Source organism: Calliopsis andreniformis, chromosome 8 (genome assembly GCF_051401765.1).
Source record: "Calliopsis andreniformis isolate RMS-2024a chromosome 8, iyCalAndr_principal, whole genome shotgun sequence".
NCBI lineage: Eukaryota > Metazoa > Arthropoda > Insecta > Hymenoptera > Andrenidae > Calliopsis > Calliopsis andreniformis.
The window spans coordinates 12,011,815-12,025,454 of NC_135069.1; the positions used below are offsets into that span (position 1 = coordinate 12,011,815).

At 31.1% G+C, this 13,640-nt stretch overlaps 2 protein-coding genes across 11 annotated transcripts in view; one reads left to right on the forward strand and one right to left on the reverse strand.

The window, feature by feature from the left end:
* Scrib (scribble planar cell polarity protein) overlaps positions 1 to 13,640 on the forward strand; it is a 163,809-nt gene that overhangs the window by 53,027 nt on the left and 97,142 nt on the right. For 9 of the 10 annotated variants that reach the window (XR_013002471.1, XR_013002469.1, XR_013002470.1 and 6 more), the window contains exons 5-20: positions 29 to 149; positions 215 to 507; positions 582 to 715; positions 788 to 899; positions 977 to 1,143; positions 1,212 to 1,372; positions 1,583 to 1,693; positions 1,796 to 2,002; positions 2,064 to 2,303; positions 2,433 to 2,517; positions 3,033 to 3,197; positions 3,267 to 3,442; positions 6,078 to 6,215; positions 9,638 to 9,793; positions 9,861 to 9,941; positions 10,377 to 11,162. Coding sequence is in view for 7 of the 10 variants with exons in the window: in XM_076383588.1 (XP_076239703.1) it covers positions 29 to 149; positions 215 to 507; positions 582 to 715; positions 788 to 899; positions 977 to 1,143; positions 1,212 to 1,372; positions 1,583 to 1,693; positions 1,796 to 2,002; positions 2,064 to 2,303; positions 2,433 to 2,517; positions 3,033 to 3,197; positions 3,267 to 3,442; positions 6,078 to 6,215; positions 9,638 to 9,793; positions 9,861 to 9,941; positions 10,377 to 11,162 (3,133 nt within the window). In the remaining 3 variants the exon portion in view is untranslated. The remainder of the gene's footprint in view (positions 1 to 28; positions 150 to 214; positions 508 to 581; positions 716 to 787; positions 900 to 976; positions 1,144 to 1,211; positions 1,373 to 1,582; positions 1,694 to 1,795; positions 2,003 to 2,063; positions 2,304 to 2,432; positions 2,518 to 3,032; positions 3,198 to 3,266; positions 3,443 to 6,077; positions 6,216 to 9,637; positions 9,794 to 9,860; positions 9,942 to 10,376; positions 11,163 to 13,640) is intronic. The other variant, XM_076383589.1, reaches the window with a different exon arrangement.
* Positions 1,461 to 13,640, reverse strand: part of LOC143182546 (uncharacterized) — a 50,383-nt gene continuing 38,203 nt past the window's right edge. Inside the window, exon 2 of the mRNA XM_076383593.1 lies at positions 1,461 to 2,320. Coding sequence (XP_076239708.1) covers positions 2,317 to 2,320 — 4 coding nt within the window. The 3' untranslated portion in view covers positions 1,461 to 2,316. The remainder of the gene's footprint in view (positions 2,321 to 13,640) is intronic.

Consider the following 13,640-nt stretch of genomic DNA (forward strand, 5'->3'; position numbering starts at 1 on the left):
ATTTATTTTGAATGTTTTCTTTCTGCAGTCTAGAAGCATTGCAGTCATTGGAATTAAGAGAGAATTTGCTAAAATCTTTACCAGAATCACTTTCACAGCTTTACAAATTGGAGCGATTGGATTTGGGTGACAACGATATTGAAGAACTGGTAAAATTCAGTTTAAAGAATAGACATAATAGCATGTTACTTTGTCTAATATTTTTTGTTTTTAGCCAGCACATATAGGAAAATTACCAGCATTACAAGAATTATGGCTAGATCATAACCAGTTACAGCATTTACCACCTGAAATAGGAGAACTGAAAACATTAGCCTGTTTAGACGTATCTGAAAATCGTTTGGAAGACCTACCAGAAGAAATCGGTGGCTTAGAATCCTTAACAGATTTACATTTATCACAAAATGTTATTGAAAAATTACCTGATGGTCTTGGGGAACTTAAAAAGCTTACTATTCTCAAAGTTGACCAAAACAGACTTTCTACTTTAAATCCAAATATAGGCAGGTGAGATTTTCTTCCTATTTTTAAGAGTATTAGTGTTTAAAAAAATGAGCTTTAACGCATTCATTTTTCTTCAGATGTGAGAATTTGCAAGAATTGATTCTTACAGAAAATTTTCTGTTAGAGTTGCCTACTACAATTGGGAAACTTCTTAATTTAAATAATTTAAATGTAGATAGAAACAGTTTGCAGTCACTTCCTACTGAAATTGGTAAATTACTGCAGTCATCCAATTATGAAATTTTACGGAAATTTACATTAATCCTTAATTGTTTTTATCTAGGAAATTTAAAAAAATTAGGTGTACTATCTCTAAGAGATAATAAACTGCAATATCTTCCAGTTGAAGTTGGACAATGTAGTGCTCTTCACGTTTTAGACGTATCTGGAAATAGGTACTTAATCTTAATTGTGTATACTTCAAAATTTTCTTTTTTCCTAGTAACTTTTAGTGATAATGTTTATTTTATAGGTTACAATACTTGCCGTACTCCTTGATAAATTTGAATTTAAAGGCAGTATGGTTAAGTGAAAATCAAGCACAGCCAATGCTTACCTTTCAAACAGATATCGATGAAAAAACGGAACAAGAAGTATTAACCTGTTTCCTTTTGCCGCAATTAGAAATCGAGACTGATGGTTAGTGTATCTACTTTTTTTTATATTTCTTTTTAAAATACATATATTTAACATAACCTTTGATTTAGATTCAGGAAGACTGGGTATGCTTGTGGGAATTAAAAATGCTGTTCAAGGTAGTGAAGTACGCGAGCTTGGTAGTAGTGATGATGAAGGTTGGCAAGAAAAAGAAGCGTCACGAACACACTCAGTGAAATTCACTGATGAACCACCTGAAACTGATAAGGAGGTGAGCAATAAGTCATGCATGGCTAGCTTCTTTAGATTTTATTTCAGGAGACCATTGAGATATTTTGTGTGTTGGAAATGTTCTCACTCTTATGGTTCATTGCGTGAAAATTACATCAACTGAGAATTAAACAAAAATGTCTTTTTCTTTCCCTAACCATACATTTGATGTTTCTTGGATGACATATGCAAGAATTTGTGTTTATTTCAGACACCATTTGTACGTCAAAATACACCTCATCCAAAAGAATTAAAAGCCAAAGCTCATAAATTATTTAGTAAAGGAAAAAGTGATAGTCGATCAGTATCAACAGATGAGCAGGTAATTATTATTCTAAATTTTTCTATCTCTACACTCTCTTTAAATACATACAATGCTTTATTTACAGTATTTTTTAATTTGGGAAATAATATTGGGTTACAGGATGTTTCACAAACATTTGGTTTAGATAAAGCAGAACCTGACACATTTGTAAAATCTAGTAATTTGACATCAATTACCACAGATCAGGAGTCAGCAAAATCTGATTTTGTGGAAGATGAACAAAAACAAATTGTACCTGGAACATTAGCCGATAATACTGATCTTCAGACCAATAACGAACCAGATCTGACTCTTAATCAGTACAATGTAAGATCAAACACTGTAATTAGTTGTTTATTTGATTTATCATTAAATTTATTTGTTTTAGAATGTGAAAACTGAAATTTCATCTGAATTAAGGGACAGGAATGATGATAAGGATGATGATGAATTTGAGACTGAAGAGGCACAAAGACATGTAGAATTTTCTATTGAAGGTACTGATTATGAAGGTGGCGATTCAAACAGACCAAATAGACTTCATCGTAGGGACACTCCACATCATTTAAAGAATAAACGTATCCATGCTACTATGGATAAAGAAAAAGTAGCTTCCATTATTGCACAGGTACATATCTTGTTTACCTAAAATACAAACAAAGAAATTAGATATCAATAAATGTATGAATATATAAAATCTAATATTTTTAAAATATAATGAAGCAAATTTTATATAATTTTTCATATATGTATACAGGCACTTATGAAGAACAATGAAGAAACTCTCGCACCTACATCAGCATCTGCAGAATCTACAGAAAACATTGATACTCAAAGTCAAGGTAAAATAATTGTTTATTATTTGTGTATTATTTACAAAATAAGATAATTTGCAATTTACTACTTATATTAATCACTTAAAAATTTTTAAATCTGAATGTTTTTAATCACTTTACACTACGTTTGAAGCAAAGAAATTTTGCACTTCTATCTGTTCATCTATAAACTGTATCCAATGAGGTGTGTTTCATGACTAATATGATTCCTTAGTAATGGCTGACTACAAACAAAAAGACCATGATAAGATATTTTTTCCGTTACATATCTTATCTCTGATACAATTATCACTCTAGTATCCTGTGGTACATCTACTTGCGTGCTCAGTAATTTATGAAACAAAATTACAAACGCTTGGCTAAAAATATAAGTAATAAAATATAAGTAATAGTTAGTACTTAAATATGCCTAAAAAGTACAGGTGTTTTGTAAAAAAAAGAACTAGGGGTATAAAACAGCAAGATGTAATACGAAGAATATATTTATGTATTTGACAGTGACTAAAACTGTAATTGTCTAGGTGCGACATCTGATGCTGAACCTACGATAGAAGTACGAGAAGAACAATATGAAATCCATATTGAGAGGACGACGGGAGGTCTTGGTTTATCAATAGCCGGTGGTATTGGTTCAACTCCATTTAAGGGAGATGATGAAGGCATTTTTATTTCCAGAGTTACTGAAGGTAAAAATACTTAATTAATTATAGTATTGAGTTAAATTACAATTGTAACTGTTACCATCTTTTTCATAGGAGGACCTGCGGATTTGGCAGGTTTGAAAGTAGAGGATAAGGTACTGTCTGTGAACGGAGTTTCAGTAGTAAACGTAGGCCACTATGATGCCGTAGAAGTTTTGAAAGCATGTGGGCGTGTTCTTGTGCTAGTAGTTCAAAGAGAAGTCACAAGGATAGTACCGCCATATGAACAGGTAATAATGCGCATTATTAAGTACATCGACAGTGTACGAAAATAACTGACCGCGAAAAAAATATATTTTATCTTAACACGTTCCATGCTCAAATTTTGGAGAAGCGAAATTGTCGGAAAAGTTTTGTTCGCTGTCAAACGGAAGCATCGCCTGACGCTCGGTCAATAATTTTCCAAGGTCATCAATCCTCCTCGATACATCGTCACGGAACGTGTTAAAAGTGTCGAATTTGCTTAGAAAAAGTTAGTTTAGTAACAGTTAAACGTTCCCTTAATAATTATCTTTATAAATTCAAAAAATTGAAAATAAAAGATCGAATATTTATACAAAAAAGTGAAGATTCTGAAAAGGTGTTTTCAGTTGTACATTATACAGGAGGATTTCTGTTTTTTCCTATGTAACTTTATAGCATGTTCTATAATTAAAACTATGAAAAATATGTACAGGTTGGAAATTATAAAGCATTACAGACGAATATCTCCAAAAATATTGATTATACGCAAAAATGTTTCAGATGAAAGTTATTATTTTTCCCGGTGGACAGGCAAAGGTGAGGTGAAAGTTACAACTATTTTTCTTATTTTTTACTAGTATTTTAGCTCATTTTAAGACGAATTTGAAAACTATCCACAGAAGGCCATTCACGGCCAAACTTGCAGGGAAATGCCGAAAAGGTGATTGAAATAAATGTATTGTTAATTTAATGTAATTGCGTTTTATTTGTACTTCAGTATGTGTTCAAAATGATTACCTTGTACTTCAATGCACTTAACAATGCTTTGTTCAATTTATTTCCGAAAAATAATTTGATTTTCGCTTTACAAGTTTATCGTGTATTCATTTCATTCACACGTTTCGTGTCTTTTCGAACTTTCACACTAAAACAATAACATGTGTTCAACGTCAGCAATACTAAGGACAACATCAAAGTCATTATCAATGAAATGAAAACAAACGTATTTATGTATTATTGTGTTCTTCTACAAGATAGTTTACTTTCATCACTATTTATACTATGTTATCCTTCGTTGAACGGATAGCATTTCTTAAGATAAACGTTGAAATGTTGCGCAAGGTTAGGTAATAATTTCAACAAAGAATTGTTAAGTGTATTGAAGGACAAGATAATTATGTTGAACATTTACTAAAGTATAAATAAAACGCAATTACGTTAAATTATCAATACCTTTATTTCAATCACTTTTCCGCATTTTCCTGCAAGTTTGACTTTGAATGACCTATAGATAGTTTTCAAATTCTTCTTAAAATAAGCTACAATACTAGCAAAAAATAACAAAAAAACTAGTTGTGACCTTCACCTCACCTTTGCGCGTCCATTGGGAAAAATAAAAGTCCCACCACATGATATTCCTCTCAGTGCTGAGCAGCTTTCATCTGAAACATAATGCGTACAATAAATATTTTTGGACATATTCGTCTGTAACACTTTGTAATTTTCACCCTGTATTTAAATATAGGGTCTTCAGTGCTTTATTAAAAAGTTATAACAAAACTACAGAATAACAACTGAGATTGCTTTTTTAATGGATTCGCAAAGGAATAGATTGTCGATTCACATTATAATTCTATTGAAAACTGTCGTCTCCTATTGCTATGCGAATCTATCAAGAAATCAGTCAGTTTTTATTTCGGATTTTTGTTATAACTTTCTAACAAAGCACTTAAGAGCCTATATTTATATGACTTTTTTTGATGATTAGTATCATCATTATGTTCGTAAATAGGCACATCTAGAGTGGTTTGCAGATAGTCTACTAATTTAAAAATTGTATTATTAATAAAGTAGCAAAAAACTATAAATTGACGATGAAACTTTGACGCGGACGCATCAATATTACCACTTATACACTAAAAACTAAGGTAATAAGGTACAAAAAAAGTTTATACCTTTCTCTACAAAATCGACACAGCGTAAATTAATGCCATGTTATTATTCTTTTTATTTATTTATTTCACCATCCATACATAAAGTTTTAAGATATATAAGTCAACTTGAATAGATACCTTATAGTTGAACTATATTAACTAATAAAATTAACATTAATATTTCTTTGACTATTCTCCTTTACTTATCTTTCTTACAGTATTTTGGAAAACTTTACTATATATATATATGTTAGCAAGTGTTAATATATACATACTGGTTCTCTTCTTTGCTGCAGACCAATTTTTAACCTACTTGATTCCAACCTTCATATATGTGTAATCAGGCGTATTCCTGTCAAGGTCCACTACCATTTCCAGAAACCTACTTTGCCCCCCCATCACAGGCCATTCTGTGCTTTTTTCACCATATCTGCTAGTCTAACCGCAAAGTGTAATGCCATGTTATTATTATGATTTATTAGAAAGAGAAACATGTATCACTACACAGAATTTGTAAAGTCAGTACAGATCACAGACCTTTGTGTAAAACTTACTCTATTTAAACAATTTTCATGGATAAGTAATATTGCAAATTAGGATCACTACGGTTTTAGGATCTGAATGATACCATAAAATTTAATAGTCAGAGATAGTTAGATTTTCGATTTTTTCGCAGTCACATTAAACGTTTTTGTACACTGTACGTCTTTATTATGATTTAATTATCAGTGTTTGCGACGTTTTTTAGACATCTTCACGGAAAGATTCAGTATGCTCTAGTTTGAGTACAAGTAGAGCTCCAAGTGCAACATCTCATGTTTCATCTACAGGTTTGCCACATAATTTAGAGAATGGTGAAACTTCTTCACTTCACGACTCTATTAAGGTACATATATACGTATATTTATTAGGTAGATCATATACTTTAACTTATAAAGTAAGATATCTATAATATGCTATCTAAACAATTCGTTTACATTTGACAGTGAAATGTTTTAAATATGTAAATGTTACTTGGGATTGTAAAAGATACGATTTGGTGTCTGTAGATGTTTTGTGAGTGAAAAGAGACCCTAAAATGAGACCAGTTTTCGTCTGTTTTTAGACTCACATTTCTGGAAGGGTCATTCCACGCGAAATCGGGCACGTTTCGGAGCAAGTTCTTGTAATTTGCTCAAATTTGAATATGTTGTAGTCTTTAACGATATTTAAACGTACCCCAAAGAATTTTTCAAAATTTTGAAAATTGTCGTTTTTACAGCTGTTTGAAGTTAAGTGCTACCTTTTTTTTAAAAATTATAGCTATTGAAATAGTAAGCGGATGGAGATGAGCTTTACGGTGCTTATAGAGAAAATATTGAAATTTGTAAAAAAAATTATTTCATTTAAAAGAAATTGTTTTTTAATCATCTTTTTTGCAATTATTTTAAACAAATGCAGGGTTTTAAGATGATGCGCGATTTTAAAAATCTGAAAAAAAAGGAGAATATAGTTTGATCCTTCCCCTTGATGGACAAACTTTCAAAAAGATGGACATTTTAAAATTGGCCCTGTGAAAATTGCCGAAAGTTGACGCTGCGTCGAGTAGCACTGCTGTGGCCGGCACGTCGTCGCTGGCAGCCTACTCGACTCCAGCGGGCGAACGTGCGTTATTATTTGCAATCAAGGCGACTTCACCCAACATTATTCTACATTATCTCCGAGCATTTGCAAGGTTTAATGCAATCAATAAATATTGGTAACTCAATCTTCGTCTTATTCTTGAAAACATAAATATAATCTTTTAAATCCTAGCTTTCATTTTGAAGATTTTGGTATTAATGCAGAATGGCACTTTTTTGCAACTTCACATGGCAAAAATGAATGTGAACTTGTCAATAAGAATCATTGACAAAGAGTAAGTTACCAATATTTGCCGCCTTGATCGCAAATAATAACGCACATTCGTCCGCTGGAGTCGAGTAGGCTGCCAGCGACGACGCGCCCGCCACAGCAGTGCGATTCGACGCAGCGTCAACTTTCGGCAATTTTCACAGGGCCAATTTTAAAATGTCCATCTTTTTGAAAGTTTGTCCATCAAGGGGAAGGATCAAACTATATTCTCCTTTTTTTTCAGATTTTTAAAATCGCGCATCATCTTAAAAACCTGCATTTGTTTAAAATAATTGCAAAAAAGATGATTAAAAAACAATTTTTTTTAAATGAAATCATTTTTTTTACAAACTTCAATGTTTTCTCTATAAGCACCGTAAAGCTCGTCTCCATCCGCTTACTATTTCAATAGCTATAATTTTTTTAAAAAAAGGTAGCACTTAACTTCAAACAGCTGTAAAATCGACAATTTTCAAAATTTTGAAAAATCCTTTGGGGCACGTTTAAATATCGTTAAAGACTACAACATATTCAAATTTGAGCAAATTACAAGAACTTGCTCCGAAACGTGCCCGATTTCGCGTGGAATAACCCGGAACTAAGTTTTATGCCAAACGTTAGCTTTTAATGAGACATCAATCATCTCAAAATTTTAAGTTGAGCTGAGAATTAGTTTCTAACGATGAGATATTAGAGATGAAAGACGATGAAATTCATTGAAGCGCTGGTCCATACGCTCTTTATCATGCTATTACAGATTTTTATGTCCGTCAGATAATTAAAAAAAATGTGGGAAGTTTTTCTAAATGCTTACAATGAATTTGGACTTAGATTTTAAAAATTCATAATGGCTCATAAAGTTAAAACCGAACGAGAAGTAATCATAGAGTATTACTCCACATGCAACAATGACGCTCGAACTGGTGATTGGTGCAGTCACGTTATGATAAGTGTGTGGTTTCTAGGAAATGATCAGTATCATTATAAAATCAGTATAGCCAATACCGATATTTGTCATATATCTCTGATTATACTCAAAAATTAAAATGACTAAAAATAAAAAGTATTGATGTAATGTTTATACATGTATTAATATTATGTCATATATCATCCATTATATTGAATCGATCATTGAAAATCTGAGTTTAAATTAGTCGTTAGCAATCGGAAAAATCCCCTGCAATAAGGTTTTCAATTTTTCATGTGATATAAAGATTTGTACATTGAAGCGTATGAGCTGATGCGTTAGTGAATTTTATCAACTTTGATTTCTCATATTTCAGAAACTAATTGTCAGTTCAATTTAAAATTTTGTGGAGATTGATACCTCACTATAAATTAACATTTGGCATAAAATTCAGTTCTAAAATAGAATCCAAAATGGGCGATTTTTAGGGTTATTCTTTACAATACAAAAAATGGTTGCTGTAATAAATTGACCAAAGTTTTTGGTAATTTATTTACATGCGCCACTCGAGCATACTTTTAGTCACTGAAAATATATGAACTTTTTGCTAGAGGTACTAAAGTATTTATTGCATAGCAATGTTTAGTAATTATCTCGAGGTATTTTCTTAAGGTGTGTAAAAATGGTTGATAAGATCGTGTAACGTAATTGGGAAATTTGTTTTTTAGAAACATACTGTTTCTCTCGTAATTTAACTCTTAATTGATTAAGTATTGTTTTACACATCTTTTTCGTATTATAATGTTTAATCAAAGTGCATTATTATTTTATAGTAGTTATTAGAAGATATGTTCTAGTGTCTGTTTCAATGTCAGTATCTAGTGTCTGTTTGTCAATGTCTGTTTAATGTGTTTACACACACATTATGTTAACTTATTGAGGTCATTGATTTGTGGCTTCCATTGAATTTAATAATATTTAGTAGCTTGTACAATTTCATATCAAGACATCACTTTTCGAATTATGAATACGCTAACATTCAGTTTATTTATGATTTTGTACGGTTCATTTATTGCAATTAAGGAAAATAAGCAAGAACTCAGTAACGTAGTAGATTAAGTTTTCCCCAGATGCCAAATCATAATGACTTGCAATATTTTAAAATGGAATTATAAATTAAACGAATAATATTCTTATGTGGTATTTAACAAGAAATATTCATTGTTTTGTTATATTTTTGTTATAACTTTTTAACAAAGCATTTATAAGTCTATGTTTATATAACATTTTTTTTCTTGTAGAATATGCTGATGTAATATCGTGGAAAAAATTAGGACACTTTGTATTTTTTTTATTTCTTTATATCATAAAATTATGTCTAACATGATACTAACCAATATCATAAGTATTTTTTGTTAACAAAAGTAATCGAATTATTTATTAGTTATCTAATTTTAAATGTTTTATTTTGTATGTATATAATTTAAATGCAGCACAAAATCTAAAAATATACTCATTATTTTAATTAGCTTAAGAAAATACCAGAACCTATACCATCCATAAAAGCTGGAAATGAACCAACAGTATCTGTTCTTGTACATACGACGTTAATACGGGACCAAAATGGACTTGGATTTAGTATTGCTGGTGGAGAAGGTTCTCCGCCATTCAAAGACAATAGTGACGTAAGACATAATATTATTATCAACTTATCATATTTCAGTATTTTTATGTTTTTAAATGCATTTTTAGGCGATATATATTTCAAGAATAACTGATGGTGGCGTGGCACAAAAAGATGGTAAATTACTAGTTGGAGATAAAGTGATATCGGTAAGTCTATTTTTTGTAAAGTATAACTGTTATACTGCATCTCTGACTCTCAAATACGTGAATTCCCTTTCTTCATCTCCAAGGAAATTGCCATTTGCTATGTGTTACCTTCTGTCCTCTGTCAGTCTTAACAGACATTCACCTTCTCCTTTGTTAATTCTATCCGTTGCTTCATATTTTCATTCCCTCTTCTGACATTGTTTCTTTTGCATGCCGATTCTACCATACTTATATTACATTTTATTTCCTGTATCTCTCTGCTTTTTTTTATTTATACAATCCCATAATTGTGATTCCGTCTTTATCTTTCCTATTTCCTTTATCATCTTGCCATTTTTCCTTTCTCTCTTTTCAAAGTCTACTTTCTATATAGACATATTCTATATATCTGTATTTTAATTTGTTTGAAATACTATATATAATATTATTTTCCAGATTAATGGAGTTGAAATGAGGGGCGCTAAACATGAGCAAGCAGTTGCTTTATTAACAGGTTTAGAAAGATTCGTTCGATTAGTAGTGGAACGTAAGATTCCACTCTCGCAAGCAAATACAGCCACAGTTGTAACACCTTCAGAAAAGTCACCACGTGTAATTGGTGCACCTAAACCGTATACAGGATTATATAACGCGAATAGTTATATAGCAAATAAACCAGGTTATGCGGGATATCGGCGTTCTATTGATGCAGATAGAACTTTATCGCCAAGTCCAACTGCAAAAACACCTCCAAGTATGAAAGTTGAAACGACTGAAGTGCTTAAAATGAATGGTGTTACAGAATCAGAGAATATTAAACATGTTTCTTCGGTATCGCCAAGTCCAACAAATAGTCAACCACATCCACAACCTGCTCCAAGACATAGCATATCACAACCAACGATAACATCAAGTTCAACACCCACATCTTCTACAGAGCCTAGGTCAACTTCACCCCAGGAAGACATACAGGTACCGAAGCCTATAACCAATGAAGAATTTCAGGCTATGATCCCTGCTCATTTCCTCCGTCCTACTTCCTCACCATCACCCGATTCCCATCAAGGTCCTATAGTGACAGTGACAATAAAGCAGCCTGATAATATACCTGGAGATGTCAATTTTCCTCCGGCTCCCACTACACTTGGTAAAGTTACTGAAACCATCACAAAGAGCACTCTCACCGAGACCGTCGTAACTAGAGTGACAGAAAACCAAATGATACAACCAGTGATTATTGAGGTACGTGCTTGGTAACTAAACGCATGAATTATATGGTTCTGCCAGTTTTAAAAAGATTATTCATTTGAACACAATTTACTTTATCACCTGTAAATATTATTTAACCTACGATTCTTTTTTGTATGATTTGAGATACTTCTTAAATATTTTAAATTGTAACTATTAATATTTCATTCATAAACTTAATTTCATGCTGGAATGATACTCGTGATGTTGATTAATATTATTTAACTAAATTCTTATTTACAAAGGATAGTATGAAACGTATGAAATAATTTCCAATTAAAAAGTATACAATGTTTGTTACAGTCTAGAAAGTCTCATTAAGATGAATCGTATAGCATTTTTATTATTAAAAATCATAAGCAAAATACAGGGTGGTTTTAGTAATTGGAACGAGCTGTAACTCTATTGTAAGTGAAGTCGGAACAAATATAAAGGAAAATATTGCGTTGTTTAACATACTATACATATAATAAGTATAAGAACTTGTAGATACGATATTAATAAACACGGTAGCAACGTAACGTTTACAATTTAAGATAATATTTTATACGACAGTGAATTTTCAAAGATAGTATTGAATTTTTAATGATCTTCCCTCATATTTTTTATACATAAAATGATACAAGAAATCAATTTATGTGACAAAACTCGTAGGGTTCTATTGAAAAGAAATAGTGCAATTGCATTTTACAATTGTACTGGTACATCTATGAAAAAGTTGTACAGTAGTATGATAAAGCGTTTTAAATAGAGCAAAATTGTCTTCTACGATTATTTTCTAATTTCATTTGGGATAGAGTTATAGTCCATCTTAGTTTTTAGAACCATTCTCTAATGGTCAGTCCGTGAGATCCTTTTATCCCATGTACTCTTAACACGTTCGACGCGCGACAGGGTAGATCTGTCGAGTTGAGCCCGTTTCCCCGGAGAAGTATTGACCCGGCGGTGCTGCCGCGCGCTAGCATACAATCGGACAAAACTTTTTCGACCATTTTTTTACCCCCGCACGCAACGTGTAAAAGCAGCCAAAACTGCATTTCTGTACGTTTATACCCGAGCATAATTCAAACTCAATTTTCTTGAAACAGACGCATGCTATCAACAAATTTTATTTTATATTTTTTACTTATTTTTTTCATGTAGAATCATTAGTTCTCCGCTTGTACTATAAGTTTTGAGACATTCTGTATATTCGAAAATAAACATATACCAGCCTATGTGTAGCTATACCTATATGTATTAATTATACAGATATAATTATTTGGCAAGGAAAATTACTTAAGGCTAAAACTGGAAATATGTTCAATTTTTTTTATAGGTGGATGTGTAGAGGACATTATAAAAATCAAATTTGTGAAATTAAGATTTTCGTTTACTGAAAATAATATATATTTGTATGATGCCAGGCCGTGAAAGCCTCAAATCTCTAAGTTAACACGCTTTAAAAATCTGTTTTTATTATTTTACTGTAAAATAAAATGTTAGGAACATGGTACACCTTGTCAAAAACGAGTAAGCGGCATGTTACCTTAGCCATATTATTCTTACAATTTTTTATGTGCAAATATTCTATGAATAATGTAAAATATTGACATTTTCATGACTTTATTAGTTCCTAATTATTTAGTTAATACTTACTGTTTGTCAACTTACTTTCCGCGTTACAAAATTCAAATTTATAGTGTCTTCCCTCACATATCACTAAAGTAGTCTCATTACTACGTTTATTTCAATAATTTTGTCAAAATATTGTTTAATTTTTTTTGTTGGACACATTCCTGGAAGGTATGACAACTTATTTTTTATGATGAAGATATATCGAACTTCCATTAATTCAGCAGACATTTTTGTATTTTAAAAATATCAAAGTTGTATTAGTGGTGCAACTACCTCTAATATTTTAATTTTATCACATTAAGTGAGTGAATATTGTCTATACTAGTTAAATTATAGCTTTATAAGTTTTATAACACCATTTTATGTCTTATTTTACAAAAGTTTCTCTTCTACAGAAAGGACTTTCTACATATTCTTTCTATTTTTTTACTTAATACTTTCTTATAGGAAATACTGAGTTTAGACAATTAATGCATTATAACAAGATATAACTCTATTTAAAAAAAGAAATTTGACCTTGTTATTTCTCTTATGCATGCATATAAAGAAGCAACTAACATAAAATTATCTTCCTTTTGAAACAATTTCATTTTTATCTGAAATATATTTTGATATATATTACAGTTTCTAACATATTTCAGGGTTTAAATTACACTTATATATTGAACTCAAAATTAAGAAATTTAATGTTTATGTCATTATTCTTGTTAATGCACGGTGTAAACAATATACATAGCAATATTTAAAAATTTTATAGGTTGGTAGAGAAGTTCAAATAGAACACCACTTCTGGAATGCAAAATGTACTATGACACAATGTCCAATTTGCCTTTATTTTACAATAATAATGTTTTA